The sequence below is a fragment of the Pisolithus orientalis genome (assembly GCF_024613125.1).
Source record: "Pisolithus orientalis strain OTSU chromosome Unknown F5J12scaffold_66, whole genome shotgun sequence".
Taxonomy (NCBI): Eukaryota; Fungi; Basidiomycota; class Agaricomycetes; order Boletales; family Pisolithaceae; genus Pisolithus; species Pisolithus orientalis.
Window position 1 is genome coordinate 124729 of NW_026260847.1, and position 16055 is coordinate 140783.

Here is a 16055-nt window from a genome sequence, read left to right on the forward strand (position 1 = left end):
CTCTGCCGAATAAACAGGATCCCCGCCAGGATTTCGCAGTCCAAAAATAATGCCAAGCCGTATTCCCACCCAGTTGAGGAAACTTCAAAGGGGAATCAGCTGTTCGACACCCGCCCTTCTGAGGAACCCCGCAAAAGGGGTCGAGGTGTTTACGCAATTTCGGCTGATCTGTATAACCGGATCCAGGAAGATGCCAGTCAAACGAGCACAAGCCCGGGTCCGGCTGATAATATAACCTTGGCAGAAGACGGAACAAAACGATACGGAACAACCCGACTCTATATTCCCCTGGATCATTGGCAACACTGCCTCCGCTCTTATCATGACCACGAGTCTGCCGGACATCCCAGACAGAAAGCTATGATGGCTAAGATGAGGAAGGAGGTTTGGTGGGAAGGTATGGGAAAGGAGATCAAGGCTTACGTGGGAGGATGCCCAAAATGCCAGGCTACGAAGGTGGTAACACACCCTCCAAGACCACCGGTAATCCCCCATGAAACCCCAAAGGTCGCGTTTCTGTTCCAACAAATCTCGATGGACTTCGTTACAGATCTCCCGATCTCGGGAGAAGAAAAATATGATTCTATTCTCATGGTTGTCGATCAAGGACTAACAAAGGCTGCCCTGTTCGTTCCCTGTCACAAAACAATTGACTCCGTCGGACTCGCGAAGCTATTTCATCGGTTCATTTATGCCTGATTTGGACTACCTGAATCGGTTATCTCAGATCGAGGCCCGCAGTTCGCGTCATCATTTATGAGGGAACTTTACAAGGCAATAGGGGTCAAGACCAAGTTGTCGACCAGGTACCACCCACAAACAAACGGAGAAAGCGAGCATGTCAACCAGGAGGTAGAAGGATATCTCCAGCTCTACTGCTCAGAGTTCCCCAACTCTTGGGCATCGAAACTTCCCTCTGCTGAATTCGCTCACAATTCCCGAATACACTCGGTCCACCAGATGACTCCCTTTTCGCTAATCCTTGGATACAATCCGTCCCCCTATCCAGAAGTCCGGATCACCCCGGTACCATCTGTAGAGGAAAGATTGGAACGCCTAGCAACTAGTCGAGATGTCGCGGTCCTCGTGCATCGGAAAGCACAGGAACTAATGAGGTCGCGCTCAAAAGGGACTTATGTTGCGCCGAAGGTAGGAGACCTAGTGCTCCTGGATACCAGCAAACTGCGCATCAAAAACCAGTGTGACAAGCTTGCGCCCTGACGGCTCGGACCTTTCAAGGTGACTCACGAAATATCACTGGTCGCTTTCCGATTGGACCTCCCATCCACTTGGAAGGTACACCCGGTGTTCCATGGCTCTCAGATCTTCCCCTTCATCGAAAATGAGGTATATGGAGCTGCGGCCACAGCACCACTTCCCGAGTTGGTTGATGATGAGGTCGAATGGGAGGTTGAGTCAGTCATAAATCACAAGGCTGATGGAAGGAGAGGTCGGAGGAAATATCTCGTGAAATGGAAAGGCTTCCCGCATTCATCCAATACGTGGGAACCTGAGGAGAACTTAAAAGAACACACGCAAGAGGTGTTGGATCAGTACAAACTCGCTCGACACCTTCGCAGTTAAATGGATTCTCCCCGCTCCGTCAATACTGAGAATGACTACACTGACCTCTCCGCCCCCTCAGAATCCTTTTGCCACACCAATGACGACTGCTTCATTCCCCCGGTCACTATCTATGCCCCAGCCTCACCTCCGTCAACCCCCTCTGGTTTTTATGTCTCAGGAACCTCGTCGCCCGTGTCCCAGCCCTGTCCGGTATTGCCCCCTATCACCTGCCCTCTCCAGCCATGCCCACTCTCGAGCTTCTCAGTTAGACGTGTCCCAACCCGAAAGGCCAGAGTTCCCCCAGTTGGGGACAGTAACCTCAAGGGAAAGGCAAAGGCTGACCATGACTCCGATCGTGCAACAACCCCCGCCGATGCCACCGATGCTCCCGAATCTACTGACCTACGCACTGCATTCACAACCTATAGTGACCATGCACAACGTGCAGCCCTCGATGTCCTTGCCTCCGCCGCCACTGCCAGGATTGATCAGCAAAGACTACCAATCCCAGCGTCTGAATACCTGGACGTTGTGTGGGCACTTGACATCTTCAACAATGGGGACAACATTAACGGGTGCACACCAGAACAGGTTGCGTATTTTGGGATGTTGTCTGAAATCTACCGAGCATCAGACGTGATCAACGGTTTGGTCTCGAAGGTTCGGACTAGGAAGCTAAACAGTACCGCCCCCCTTTCGGAAGTAATTATGATCGACATGTTGGAAAAGGCATCGTGTGACCTCACCGAGGCAATTACTGGAGGAGCTTACCATCACTTACGTCAGCAGCAGATAGGAGAGTTCCTAGCGCCACTGGCTTCTCGCATTCTCGATCGGATAGTCCCGAAAACTGCTGCAACTTCCGAGGATAGATTAAAAGAAGATATCTTGGATCACGAGAAGGAGAAACAGTGGCGCACCGTGGAGTTAGGGTTTGTCGACTCTAGCGAGCTTTTTAAGGAGGTTGGTGCTCGACTCGGGACAGGGACTCACAACTCCCGTTGGGAGGTGCTCTTACAGGATGCGTCGTGGGCCGGAATGCACAAGCACTATCATAACACCGTCCACTCCTCCAACGCTCTCCCTGCGTCTCCCTTTCTCCCCGTCCCTCTCGATCAACTTCAGTTCTACCTTGGAGGGCAGACCCCCGTTCCCCCAGACCATGTCCTATATCAACATGCGTGCTTCCAGTGTCATTACTTGGGACATTGGTCTTGCCGCAATGGACGTGGCTCCCGCTTTACTCCAGCCCTCGAGGAACCGCCGTCTCCATCGCCATCGTCGCCAATCGCTAATCAAACTCGCTCCTGCATCTATACTACTCGCAGACCCCTTTCCTCCCGCATCTCCAACACAGGCCCTGGCCTGTCCTCAAGGGTCTGAGGACCTTAGCGGGGGGGTGATGTTACGCTTCCGCCAAGGGTCTTTCCTTTTTCGGTTCCTCGCGGTCACGTGCATCACGTGCCTCGTTGCGTCTCTTGTAGTCATGGTCATCCTAGGGGTTCGTATGTTAGAAGGACGCCTCGGATCTCAGGTTGTCCAGGTATTTCCAATACCTGTCGAGACTCGTCACCCTTGATCCGAGACACTGCCCACTGTGGACGACTTGTCTGGTTGCTGTTCCGTCCCGTTCTCTTGTTCCTTCTTTGTTGCTTACTTGTTGTACTATAGTTCCGGTGTCTGGCTCCTTGCTGTGCATTGATTGCGCAGCTGGTATAGCCTTCGTTTCCATCTCTACCCCCATCTCTGACACCGGATGACTCGTATTTATTTCAGTGATTAGTTTGTTGACTGCTGCGGATATGCATCGCGACGCATCTGTCACAACTGGTACGGTACTCTCACTTAGGGGTATATAAACTCCCGTACTTTACCATGTATCCTCAGTTTTTCGATAGCTTGCAACTGAGCTAATTACTTTGCTTCAATCCTTGTCTTCTCTCCGCGCGAACAACCTCAGGGACTCACCAGCAGACAAGACCTCTGTCGGATCTTCACAATAACTCAGCCATAGGGGTTACGACAAGTTCGGCCCGTAGACTCCCACCTCGTGCACTTCGTGCCTATTCCATTTGAAGAAGTCACCGCGCCTGGGCATAACACCTTCAATCCTGGGATGCAGGTACCCTGTCAGATCTATGCATCAGTGCTATCCACTTCATGAATCTGCCCAAGTTTCTTGGGGATGTCAAGAGCTTTAAGGATGGAGGAAGGCAGTTTGACAGGCCTGAGATGGCTGTTATCGATACTACCACTGACTCTGCTTGATGAGACTGCAGCACTGCAAGGAGGAGAGGTATAATTCCTGTAGTTCCATGCTGTGTTTGTAAAACACTGCATAATTCTGGTATGAAATATCCCTAACCTGCAAGTTGCTCCACTTGCCCCACAAAGCTATGACAAGGCTATGATCTACAGTAAGTTTCATGCTCACAGAAGCCAGTACTCATCAGGAAAATGTCGGAAAAAAATCACGGCCATTACATGTGACTGTATGTAATTACAATGGATGACGTATGTTAGTGCCCCGCCAATGGGTAAAGTTTTCATTGGCATGGCAGTGTAATCCGGGGGTTGCCGATTGGAATGCCTGACAATGGCCGGCCACTCTGCGCTGGGAACACGTGATTGCAATGCTATTGTTAGCCATTGCCTGCCGACTGAGGTGCCTGACAATGACTCGCTAGGCAGCTGTAGTTGCAATGTTATTGTACTACCATTGCGAACTATTTTCACCATTGTAATGTGTAAGGCTGTATTGCAATACCGTCATTTTCATTGTAAGACGACATAATCTGCATTGCAGTACTATTATTTTCATTGTAAGACGACATAATCTGCATTGCAGTACTATTATTTTCATTGTAACCCTAATCCCTATTGCAATATTGCTAATATTACTGTAATCCATCACCGAGGTCTTGTCTGTACTGCTAATCTTTACCAGCCCACTCATAGAATATCGAGGTTAGTATTATGCGGAGTAGGTCAGTTGCATACAGCGCAGAATGATGGCTGTGCTGGTTGGACAGGCCTATGTACCGATGCCATTGGACAGAGGGTAAATGGGGTAGCAGAAAGCGGTAGTGGGAGGATGGGGATTGTCTCGACTCCACAGGTAGTCTGCATGGTCAACAGTCAGAAAGCAGGGATAACAACAAGTGTATGGGGACATATGACATACTTGGGGATTGGAGGAAGTGACACCAGACTGCATAACTCGGGCTAAGTTGGCAACCGGAGAAGGGGATTCATAGCACAGGTCCGAAGGGCTGTGTACAGGGCAGAATGACGATGAGTGTACTGCTTGGATAGGCCCATGTACCGATGCCAGTGGACAGAGGGAAATGGGGTAACGGAAAGCAACAGTGGGAGGGAATGGGGATAGCGACTCCACAGGTACCCTGCATGGTCAACAGTCAGAGAGCAGTGATAACAAGTGCAGGGGGACATACAACATACTTGGGAATCGGAGGGAGTGACACCAGACTGCGTAACTCGGCCTAGATTGGCAACCGGGGAGAAGGGGATTCATAGCACAGATCTGAGAGGCTGTGTACAGGCGGAATGACGACGCATGTGCTGCTTGGATAGGCCCATGTACCGATGCCATTGGACAGAGGGAAATGGGGTAACGAAAACAGTAGTGGCAGGGATGGGATAGCGATTCCCCAGGTACCCAGCATGGTCAACGGTCAGAGAGCAGGGGGACATACAACATAGTTGGGAATCGGAGGGAGTAACATTGAAGACTCTGTAACTCGGACTAGGTTGGCAACTGGGGATGGTGTCTAGTCCAGGGTGTTGCTGCATGACTGGTGGTGAGATGGTATTAAATTGGGATGGGAAGCTAGGAACAACTGACCTAAGGAGCAGGTAACACAATGTAAAGTGACGAGACAGTAAATGCTTGTCCTGAAATCAAGTGGTAAAATTAGTTGCAGTGCTGGGTGGGCACATCCGTTGGTTGGTTCGGGTTGCCTGTGTCTTTGCTGTCGGGGGTGGCAGCAGACTGGGGTGTGTGGCTGGCCATTGACATGTAACGACAGTGGTAGTTGAACAAAAAAACATGTTTCAAGTTCTGACCTCACACGTATTATAGCTGGAAGCTTATATAATTGCCCCAAAATGGTAATCCCTCTCTGGACATTGAGATTCGAGATATTGAATTGCTCGAGTCTGTCACAAAATTTATTCAGCGACTGTTTCTTCATATTGTACATGTGCCAAACAAGAGAGCATTACATGAAGTATGTAGAGATAATGACAACCGTATTACTGTTTTAATTTAATGCTGCAGGTATTAATTGGAATACTGTTCACGATTGCCATCTTGGAAATGTAGAAGGGAGTAATGTAGATATGAATTCGTACCCTGCACAACTGGGGAGGGAAAAATATCAACAACGTTGTATACAATGCATTTGTACCACCAGAATCGAAACAGACCATAATGGAAACTGGGCTCTATGAACAAAACAAATATGGGGAGCAGGAAATCCTTCACCGAAGAGCTGGTGGGGCAAAAGTGAACACCTCTGTATTCGAAGGCCGGGTGGGTACATGCGCCATCCAAGAATAACCTGGTGAAAAAACATAATACGAGGAAGATTTTTGCGGGCAAGTCTTCGGATGCCAATAGGCACTGTTCAAACTACCTTTCTTTTGCTAGCACTCGCCTTCTGAATTGCTCTGGCACTACTGTCCTCAGGACCACCACACTGAATGCTCTGGTCGAAGACGTAGTTGTACTGGAAACCCTTGCAGAAGAGCTTGCAAAGGTAGGAGTAGTCGGGCTTGTCATCGAATCAAAGTGCTTGAGCGTAGTTGAGGAGAATGCCGAATTCACTCAGGGAGCTGTGGTACAGCAAGCCTGTGGAAGTACTGTGCTAAATGCCCTAGTTGAAGACATGGTCACACTGAAAACCCTCATGAAGGAAGAGGTCTCGAAAGAGCCTGTGTAGGTAGGAGTAGTTGGGTTTATCGTCAGACCGAAGTGCTCGAGCATATTCCAGTCGAAGGTATAGTTGTACTGGAAACCCCTGTGAACGAAGGGTTGTAGAATTGGAACCTGCAGGGGTGGGAGCAGTCAGGGTTGTCGTCAAACCAGTGGAGTGCCCGAACGTAATGGAGGAATATGCCAGATTCGTTTGGGAAGCTGTGACACAGCATGTCTGTGCAAGTACTATGTTGATCAACCACACAAAGGAAAACAGGAGTGGGAAAAAAAGAGCATATATGGTCATGGAAGGGACATGAAGAAGCAAATGTAGTAGTATATGTTGTATGAGGACGGCACTGAAGGGGGAGAGTCTGGAAAAGTGAGAATGGAATAGGCACCCACCCTTTTCACTCCCCAGAGGGAGATCGGGATAGCTTGGAAGAAAAGAGCATCTGTGCTATACGAAATGATCAATCTGGATATGATGGCAATCCCGTTGTACCATGGAACAGACAAATCAAGAGCAGACATTGAACAGAATGGTAGGTTCGACAAGGCTTGCCTCGGGCCAATCGCAAGGCCAGGAAGTGCCCTAAATGACCCAAATTCCACTGCAGAACGACCCACCGGGTGCGCCATCCCAACTGCAAACTTTGACCAATCATGACCGAGTAACCTTACCACTTCCCTCCACCCCCAATCCCAGTCGCACCCAGCGCAAATCAGAAAAGCATGAACATGTCCTTTACCAAATATCACCTTCCCTTCCATGAGTTGCACCATGTTGTTGGTGTACAGCGCGAGTAGCCTTGGCTTGCAGCTAATGGGTCTGCGAATGAAGCCCAACAACGATATAGAGAGTCAGACAATAAAGGAGTGGGAATGGGTGCGGCACCTACATCCTGTCACTGGCATGGTGGTCTTCTTCCTCTTGGACCACCTATCTTCTGCCAGCGCTCACCTTCTGACTCGTTCCAGCACTACCGTCCTTTGGAACACCGTGCTGAACGCTCCAGCCAAAGATGAAGTCGTACTGGAAACCCTTGTGAATGAAGAGGTCGCAGAAGAGCTTGTGGAGGTAGGAGTAGTCAGGTTTGTTGTCGAACCGAAGTGCTTGAGTGTAATCTAAGAATATGTCAAAATCATTTGAGAAGCTGCAGCACAGCAAGTCTGTGGAAGTAGTCACCTTTTCCTCCACCATACGATTCTCATACTCCTGCTTCCTCGTGGCAGGCTTAACGCCTCGTTGGGGAAGTGCGCACGGAGGAAATACATGAGGATGTAAGCAAGGGACCCCAAGTCATCATGGTGGGCCTGTTCAACCATAAAGTGAGTGTTATTATTGAGGTACAATAGGCGGTTCCTGTGAGGTTCTTGTTCCCCATACACCAGATATGCAGATGAGTCTTGGGGTCACAGTACTCCTTTGCAAAACTGAGGTCGGTGGTGCTGACTTGGTTGCTCGTTTCCCGATCCCCATCAGGGGATTGTGCGGCTTTGTGTCATGATGGATGAAATTGAGAGAGAGAATGAGAAGTCTGGAGATGTGAATTAGATGAGAGAAAAATGAAACACATATTTATGAACCAACTGTGGGTGCTTTGCTTTGACGGACTCAAGCTTAATAGCCACTTCTTTGCCAGAGATGTCACCGGCATGACTGGGATTTGATAAAGACGCAGACGACAGTACGAACACCCACAACATGGGGCAGTATTTCTTCGGCGAGGGCAGTTGCGATGAGAGGGAGACGGGGCCATTCGAACTCGATGTTCCAAAACCTGATATATGTTGGTTGAAAGTCGTCACATCAATTCAAAGGAATCAAAGAAAAGGACAACTGTATTTGCAAAGGTGTGGTAGCGCATACAGCACATAAAGTAGGGGTTCATAGCCAAAAAGCTCGAAATTTGCATGCTCACATGGCTGACTATGGCAATACAACTACTTACCCTTTACCTTATGTCGGGTGATACGACATTCCTTAGTAGGCAGCTCCTGGGCGATCACTGCCGGCGGGTTCTGCATAGCTCCAACCACAGCCCCTGGGACCTCAACCATCCTAGGTTGTTGTCCCTGGACAGAAAACTCCCTTCCATGAGCAGACACGGATGGTAGAATGGATGTTTGACTACCTCCAAGTGAAAGATTCGCGACATCGACCAAAAGCACCGAGGAGACAGAGTTTGTCTGAGAGATGACAACCGAAGAATCCTGGGTTGCTTCTGACATGTGACGTGAAGCGGAGGCAGGGTTGGAGTCGAAGCTTGAGTCAGGAGTGGGCATGTGGGAAGGGGGTGTTGGCCGCTGGGGGCCGTTCAATTGTGCTAAGATGTCGGACTCCCATGTAGGAGCTACAGAGGCATCGACGTTGGATGAATCCAGTGCAGTATTAGTAGAGGCACAACTAGAAGTGTTCCACATGCCTTGATTGATGAATTCCATCACTTCCAATGACCACTCTCGTTTTGATGGGTCACTTAATAGTTCAATGAAATACTCGAAGTCATCCTGATACTTGAGTCTGCTTTCTTCCCCAATGGTAGTAAGCTCACGGTCACTTGATAGTAAGTACCGCGCCTGTTATACCAAGGCTGTTAGAATATTCGGGCCAGAAGAACATAGGGACACGAGACTTACAAAGGTTGCAGCGACGGCGATCAGACCAGCCAAAGCGCCAGATATCCCCAGTTTCTGACCTCGTCCCTGTGGACCACCTCTTCGCTTGCCCGTGAGGATGCCCTTGCCAAACACCATGACACGGATGATCTTGCAGAAGTAATTAATGTAGGTATAATTGTGAGTAGCGAAGAAAACTTACATTGACTAGGAGTTGGGATTTGAATAAGTCCCTAGCCACCGGAGCATCTGGTTTGGGGAAAAGGATCGGGGAGAGAGGGGTGTAGTGAGTACCAACACTCCCTGGGTGCATCTTCAGCAACGCTTTCACATCCTCATTTGACCCTCGTAGAATCCTTGAATTCTCAGCTGCGAATAAATCAGCACTAAGGCCCAAGTGCGCGAAGAGTTGCTGTGCATTATCCTTGATGGGCTTGAGGATGTTGGGTCTTTCAGCCCCAACCACATTTGAAAACTAGAAACAATAAACATTAGCATTCAAATTGTGGGATGTAAATGTTCACTTACCACACGACCAAAGTTGCTATAAGTTGTTGCACGGGCCTTGAGGTCACTAGGTAGCATGGAATAGAGTTCCACCTTAAGGCCAATAATTCTTGATTCAGGCGTACTCCAACGAGCGGGGTCGTTCAGATCGTATCCAGGCGGTGGAATCATGAGTGGGAAAACATCCTTCGGGACCCAGAAATGGTAGAAGAAACAATACTTTTTTGCTTGGGCAGCAATGTTATTGTCCAACATCATGTTTGGGTTATTCTCCACAGCTCTCTTGCGGTTCTGCAGGAGAGTGGAGAGTAGACTGTTGTAGTCAGTTCGTAGCTTCTTCATCTCAATGTGAAGTTTTGAGTATGCCAACTGAGTAGCGCCAAGTGCCTGTCACCGTAGTGTAAGAATACTAAATGAACATGAAAAGAAAGTGACATGCAATGCGTAGCTGGGGAGCACTAGCGTCTGGAGGTGGTTCACGCATGATTCAATGCCATTCTTGAAGCTCCTCGAGATCAGAAGTGTCGTCCTCAGAGTCGGAGCGGTCTGAACATGAGTCAGATCCAGAAAATTCCAAATCGACACTACAAAGTGCATGTGTGAAGTCCTCAGGCATGTCTGCAAAACAGAAGATGATTCAAGTGGAAGGTAACAGGGACAAGAGTGTCACTACTTAGCCTGGGTCTGTTTTACACTCGCAGACCTTCTTAAAAGCTTGTGAGCCCACCTCAAGTCCGAGAAGACAGCCGCTTGGTGATGTAAAAAAGCATATCAGCGAGACGATGTCGAATTGTGTTTACTCGGGACACTAACATGTGGTGTGACTTGACATCATTTCATTGACTCTTCCATCGCTGCAATGCCATGCAGTCACTCCCTGGCAACCTTATCAGCAGTAATAGAAATACAACGATGCGATAAGAGGTAATAGCACGGTGAACACGGAAATGTATAGTGCAAACCGACCACGTTCATTCTGACACTAACCCTCCAAGATCGTCTAATTGCTCTGACCCTATGATAGTATAGAATTACATCAGTTTCGATGAAGTAATGCATGACAATGAGGATCACTTACCTGAAGTATCGCTTTGTATTTCAGCTGGCATTTGATCAGAGTCAGAACTTGAAGGCTGTTCAGTTGGCAACCACGCTTGGGGCCAGGTCTGAATCCATTCCCTCATGCGAAGGAACATGTCTCCATCAGTGTGTTCAACAACCAAAAACTCGCCATGGTGGCTCGGATCCGGGTAAAGCAATGCGCCTCGAATGATCAACTTCACGGGAATGAATATTGATGCTGCACGAGATACAGCTTTGACTCGAACAAGTCGAAGATCTTGGTCCAACCTGCACACTCCAGTCCCAGCAGTGAGCAGCTGAACAAGGGCAAACTGAAAAGTGTCTTTGAACACTGCAACCTTACAAGTGAACATGAATATGAGTCGAACGAAAGCAGTCTTGGTCTCCGAAAGCTGAATGAGGGCGCCATCGTATCGTGGCTGACCATGGAAACTTGGATTACATCGGAGGTAGTTCACAGCGACCTCCCAGTCCACCATTGAAGCATACTGGACCTTCAAATATTGATACTCCCGGATCTTTGGAGGAATGTGGATAAGTCTGTATATAAAGGGAAGAGGACATACTGTATGTGTTCCTTGTAATTGTATCCACTTGTCGAGGGGGAACCCATAAGTTGGGAGGCAAGTGTTGAGGAAAGTTTCTAGCTTCCGACGGAATCCATCAAATGCCCAGTCGTTTTGGTTAGTGTTCTCAACATCAGAGAGTGAGCGAGTCTGCTGGGGTGCGCCAAGCTTGGCATTCCCTTCAAGTACTGTGTTGTGGTCCTCGTCATTGTTGGTAGCATCGTTAACACACTCGTTTTCTGCATTGATGCGTGCCTGAATGAGTTTGGTTGCAAGTCAGTGGTGGTCAACATGGAGAATCTGAGTGACAAATCATGAGACAATGCCTAAGTGAGAGGAACTTAAATCATACCTGCCCCGCAGTATCCTTTCCATTTGAGCGATCCTGGTATGCATCTTTGAGCAGGCCATGCATTTTCTCATTGGGCCAGGCACTGTAGTTACAAACAACGCCTTTGCTTCGAATGTCACGGGTAACGTGCTTCCAGAGATGTGCCTTCGGAAAGTTCCAATTATCCTTCAGATCTGTATCATCCAAATGACGAACGAAGGATCGGTACAACTGTTATAGAAAATCATTACATGATAATAGACGGTTGGACAAACAGAATACCTTTAGTTCATCCCTGAAGATGAGAAGTTCATCTTCGATCATACCAAGAGTCTTCTCGGTGTGCACATCAAGTCCAATGAGGGTATCGAGTCGCAGGTAGCTACTGATCATACGAAGTAACTGATACCCAACTCGAGACATCATCGGCGTCAAAATGTTGAGGGAGGCGTAGAAACATTGCTATACCAGAGAGATTGTTAGCCGTCGAACTACATTTAAACATGTCCTAATTGACTTACCCTGGTGAGATCTCGCATTTTATTTCCATCAGAAAACGTGATGTGAATCACTGTATCGAAATGTGCGAGGCCTTGCCAACGGGGAAAGGCAGAAACTCTGTGCGACAGTTAGCCCATTCCACAGACTAAGTAGATTCTTACTGTGCTTCTAAACGTGTCTCGGAATCACGGCCAAGCTCACTGACGACGATCCTGAGTTCCCCATGGATGTGCTTGCCTCCCATGCCACCATGCAGGGAGTGAAGCGGCTCAAAACTGGCAGCCTGTTCAGGCTCTGAATGTTCTACTGACCAAAAAGCGTTCTATCGTACATTCCGTCAGTCATAAACATAGTACATGTGTCAAAGACCTACCTTGACAGGACATAACCCGAGGGACTTCAGTTTCTTCTCACCAACTGTCTTCTTCTCCTCGAATAATGCCAGCACTCTTTTGTGTTGCTCAGTAGTACGCATTTCATATGTCTTCTTCAGATCCCAAAGCTGCTCCAAGGGGACCAGACAAAATGGGCAAGGGCACTTGGACTTCGTGCCTCGTATAAGGGTCATCACACAGCTAGGGAGGCCTGGTAAGTACGATCAGGTTGCAGAGAAGTTAGTACCTACAGTTCTTCATAGTCAGCAGACAGGATAAGGACAAGTGGGAAGAGCCAGTGGAGAACCTTGTCGTAGCATTCATGAAGATAACCGACCTTTGAGAGCTCCGCAACCTTCTCGAGGAGCTGAAAAAATGCTGTATGCCAGATGACACGTTTGAAGTTTGTGTAGCCAGTCTTTCCCTCTTCTTTTGCAAGCTCAGGAACCTGTAAAACCCGTTAGATCTATTCGCTATTGCTCAAAAACAAAGGCATGGTACTCACAATCGGAAGCCAGCCAACGACGCAGCCACCACCATATCGCTCACCATTGCAAACATGAACTGGGAGGTTCGTACAATGTGCTACAACAGGGTAGCCCTTGACAGTACCATGGGACGATAGCCGTGTCTTGTCAGTGTAAATTATAAATGTGAATGGGACCATGTTATCCACATGACTGGGTAACTGTGACTTTATTGGCACAACACAAAAAAGCGGATAGTAAATTTACAAAGCACGGTGGTATGAGATAACATTAATTACGACGTACTTGAATATCCCACCAACGATCGCCTGTCCAAGGTTCCGTGTAGAAGTGCTCATATCTCTCACCATCATGTTTGAAGAGCCATTGGGCATCCCAGACGAAGTGTGGTGCAAGGGAGGAATTTTGCAAGAGGTCGAGGGCCCAGTCCCACAGAGGGTGGATATGGACGGGGAATGTCACGTCATTGCCCTTATAGGGCACGGTAATTTCGAACTTGGAGAACTAACAAATGACTGGGAAGTGAGCCAAACATCAAAAGCACGCCAGTAACAAAGAGTTTACCAGTGTTAACTGCGCCGCTGCTCTATCCAAAGCAGTACGTAGCCCAGCATCGTTGCATAGCGTGACACTTGTGGTTCCTTGACTTATACAGTGAACCAACTTGAGAAGGGAGTCAACTTGATTTGAGCTGAGCCCAGCTTCCACGGCAATCGAGGCAAAGATGTAATCGCCCTCCGAGGCAAAAGGGCGCCAGGGCTCACGGTCTGGGGGCATGCATTCGAGGTTTTGCTGGCCGAACTCTTCAGCGAATTGGAAAAGGGTCAGGCGCTTACTACAGGGATGAAATTCGGTCTTGAAGTCGGGAGGATGGTCATTTGTGGCATCTGGTGCAGTGGAGTTCACCAAGCGACCCATCACATGGGCTGTTATTGACACGTCAGATAGGCAACGAAAGATTAGTTCAAATGCCAGCTGATGACACATATGCTCTGAACCTACCTGAGTCTGACATACCTCTACCACAAGGGTCCGCCATGCCCATCAACACGTCATCTTCATAGGGAACAAAACTAGTCGGTGATCCTGTCCAGTAACATGTAAGTGTCGGCAAGAGCCATACTAGTGGTTTACATACCAGGAATAAATCGTGAAGGGCCTACTGTTACTGACGGCTGTCCGAGTGGTGCTGGTATCGTAGCTATGGTGGAGTCAGGACCCGAAGACCCAGCAACGCGAGGGTGCACTGATGATGAGGATGTCGCAGCGGCTGCTTCCTTAGCAATATTGGCTAGTAGGCAACCATTGTAAGCTAACGGGCAGTTGAGAGGATTTCATAAAAACGATCACCTCACCCCGACGAACATCCCGTATGTATGCCTTATTGTGTTTGACCCGTTCTTCATGGTTCTGGAGCTCCTTCACACAGCTTCCTTCATGCCTTTTGATCCCTTGCGGCAGGTAGAGGTTCCCACAGTACCTGCAAGGTTGCTTAGTAGAAGATTCTTTTGATTGCTGGTAGTTTCGATGGGGTGGCATGGTGGAGAGGACGCAGGTGAAGAGAATGAGGTCTCAGTGTCACAACCAGTAATATTATGTAATTGATGGTTGAATCTAATCGATAGCAATCATGTGATATGCACTTGCAATGATTTGTTGGGCTTAAGGTGCACATTCTAATACCTAATGGAGTATTGTTTTGGCATTAACATAATAAGTCAGTCTAAGACATCATTACATTACCATTGGTATACCATTGAATTAGGCATCTCAGTCACATGACAAGCCGCCGGGATTGTTATGGTGCTTAACTTTTTTGCGACAAATAACACTTTACTATTTTTGACTTTTTGTGACTAATGTGACTTTTTGGGAAGGAATCTACTATCATTACCCATGTCCTGCAGGCATGGCTGCACTTTTCTTGCTGATTTTGGTCTTGTTCAAACAACCTAATTCATAGCTTTCAGTAGTTACCACATACATTCAAATTGATGGAGGTTCCAAAGAGATATTGTGATTTTTCTCTCAGACAGTGTGCATCACACCAATGGCTCAATATCTCTGAATTTTCAGACATTTTCTAGTCTTCTTGGCTTAGATATATCATCACTTAGTTGTCTCAATAGATTCTGTTCTCTTTTCATTCTTCAAAATGCTGTATATGGTCAAAAAAAAGTACAGATAGTAGGTTCCTTCCCAAAAAGTCACAAATAGTCACAATAGTCACAAAAAAGTCAAAAAAAGTCACAAAAAAGGTCAAAAATAGTAAAGTGTTAATTTCCTGATGCTGGTCTGGTTTTCCTCAGTGAAAGACTCTCAGTGATGACTGTCCATCTGGAATTCTCCATGAAGTAGTGCGGCTAACTGTCATCTGATCGGAATCCTATCCAAGACCACACCTGCGACTAGAATTCTCTACACGTACGTCTGCTGTGATAAGACGATATCAGCTCCGTGACGAAAGGTAGCCTACTAGAGTAGAGTAGACCAATTCTCACACGGGTTGGTCTACACTCGCCCCTCATGGAACAGGAACCCAATGCAATTTGTGACCGCATGAGTCTGGGATTGTAAGCGTGCGGATTTTCATATTCTAGGTTTCCGCGTTGTGGTCACACGGAAAACTCAAGTACTCACCACCCACATCACATGGTGTAGAAGTGACAGGATGCTACCAAGTCAGGACAAGCAATTCCAAAGAAAGTCAGGCTCTTTGGTAACCCAGATGCCATTGGACGATAGGATATGGCGAGGACATAATGGAGTATCTTCCGATTAGGTAGTTAGCGGGACCCGGGAGAAATGGTGCAGAACTTTCGTCCCATCTACATGATGGTGTATGAGCTAAAACCGGAGTGCTATCGTCCGAAAGATATCAGAGGGGTACAGCGTGGTGCCACGGGTAAACTGCCAGATGCGACTGAGTGGGTTAGTCGGATCCGGAGAGTCTGCAGAGACGGTCCACATGCGAAGTTGCAAGGACGAACTTCCAGGACTCTGCACACGGTGATGTCGAGGGAAATGGTGTTCACGGCGATGGCGCTCACAGTGTGGTGAAGGAGATTCCAACTCAGG

General features: G+C 48.0%; 2 protein-coding genes across 2 annotated transcripts; both read right to left on the reverse strand.

Annotated features, from left to right (window-relative positions):
* Positions 1–4554: 4554 nt before the first annotated feature.
* On the reverse strand, positions 4555–5252 carry F5J12DRAFT_786772 (uncharacterized protein; the record flags this gene model as incomplete). Its single annotated transcript, XM_051743508.1, has 4 exons — positions 4555–4689; positions 4751–4970; positions 5029–5069; positions 5127–5252. The coding sequence occupies 4 exons, from the start codon at positions 5250–5252 to the stop codon at positions 4555–4557; spliced, it is 522 nt and encodes a 173-aa protein (XP_051594923.1).
* Positions 5253–7448: 2196 nt separating this feature from the next.
* On the reverse strand, positions 7449–14516 carry F5J12DRAFT_898070 (uncharacterized protein; the record flags this gene model as incomplete). The annotated part of the gene is made up of 20 exons (XM_051748079.1): positions 7449–7633; positions 8461–9088; positions 9149–9277; positions 9330–9602; positions 9656–9947; positions 10622–10649; positions 10713–11257; positions 11312–11538; positions 11636–11845; positions 11897–12076; positions 12136–12232; positions 12277–12437; positions 12489–12690; positions 12741–12937; positions 12995–13177; positions 13263–13481; positions 13542–13903; positions 13980–14063; positions 14116–14268; positions 14333–14516. The coding sequence occupies 20 exons, from the start codon at positions 14514–14516 to the stop codon at positions 7449–7451; spliced, it is 4539 nt and encodes a 1512-aa protein (XP_051594924.1).
* Between the last annotated feature and the right edge of the window lie 1539 nt (positions 14517–16055).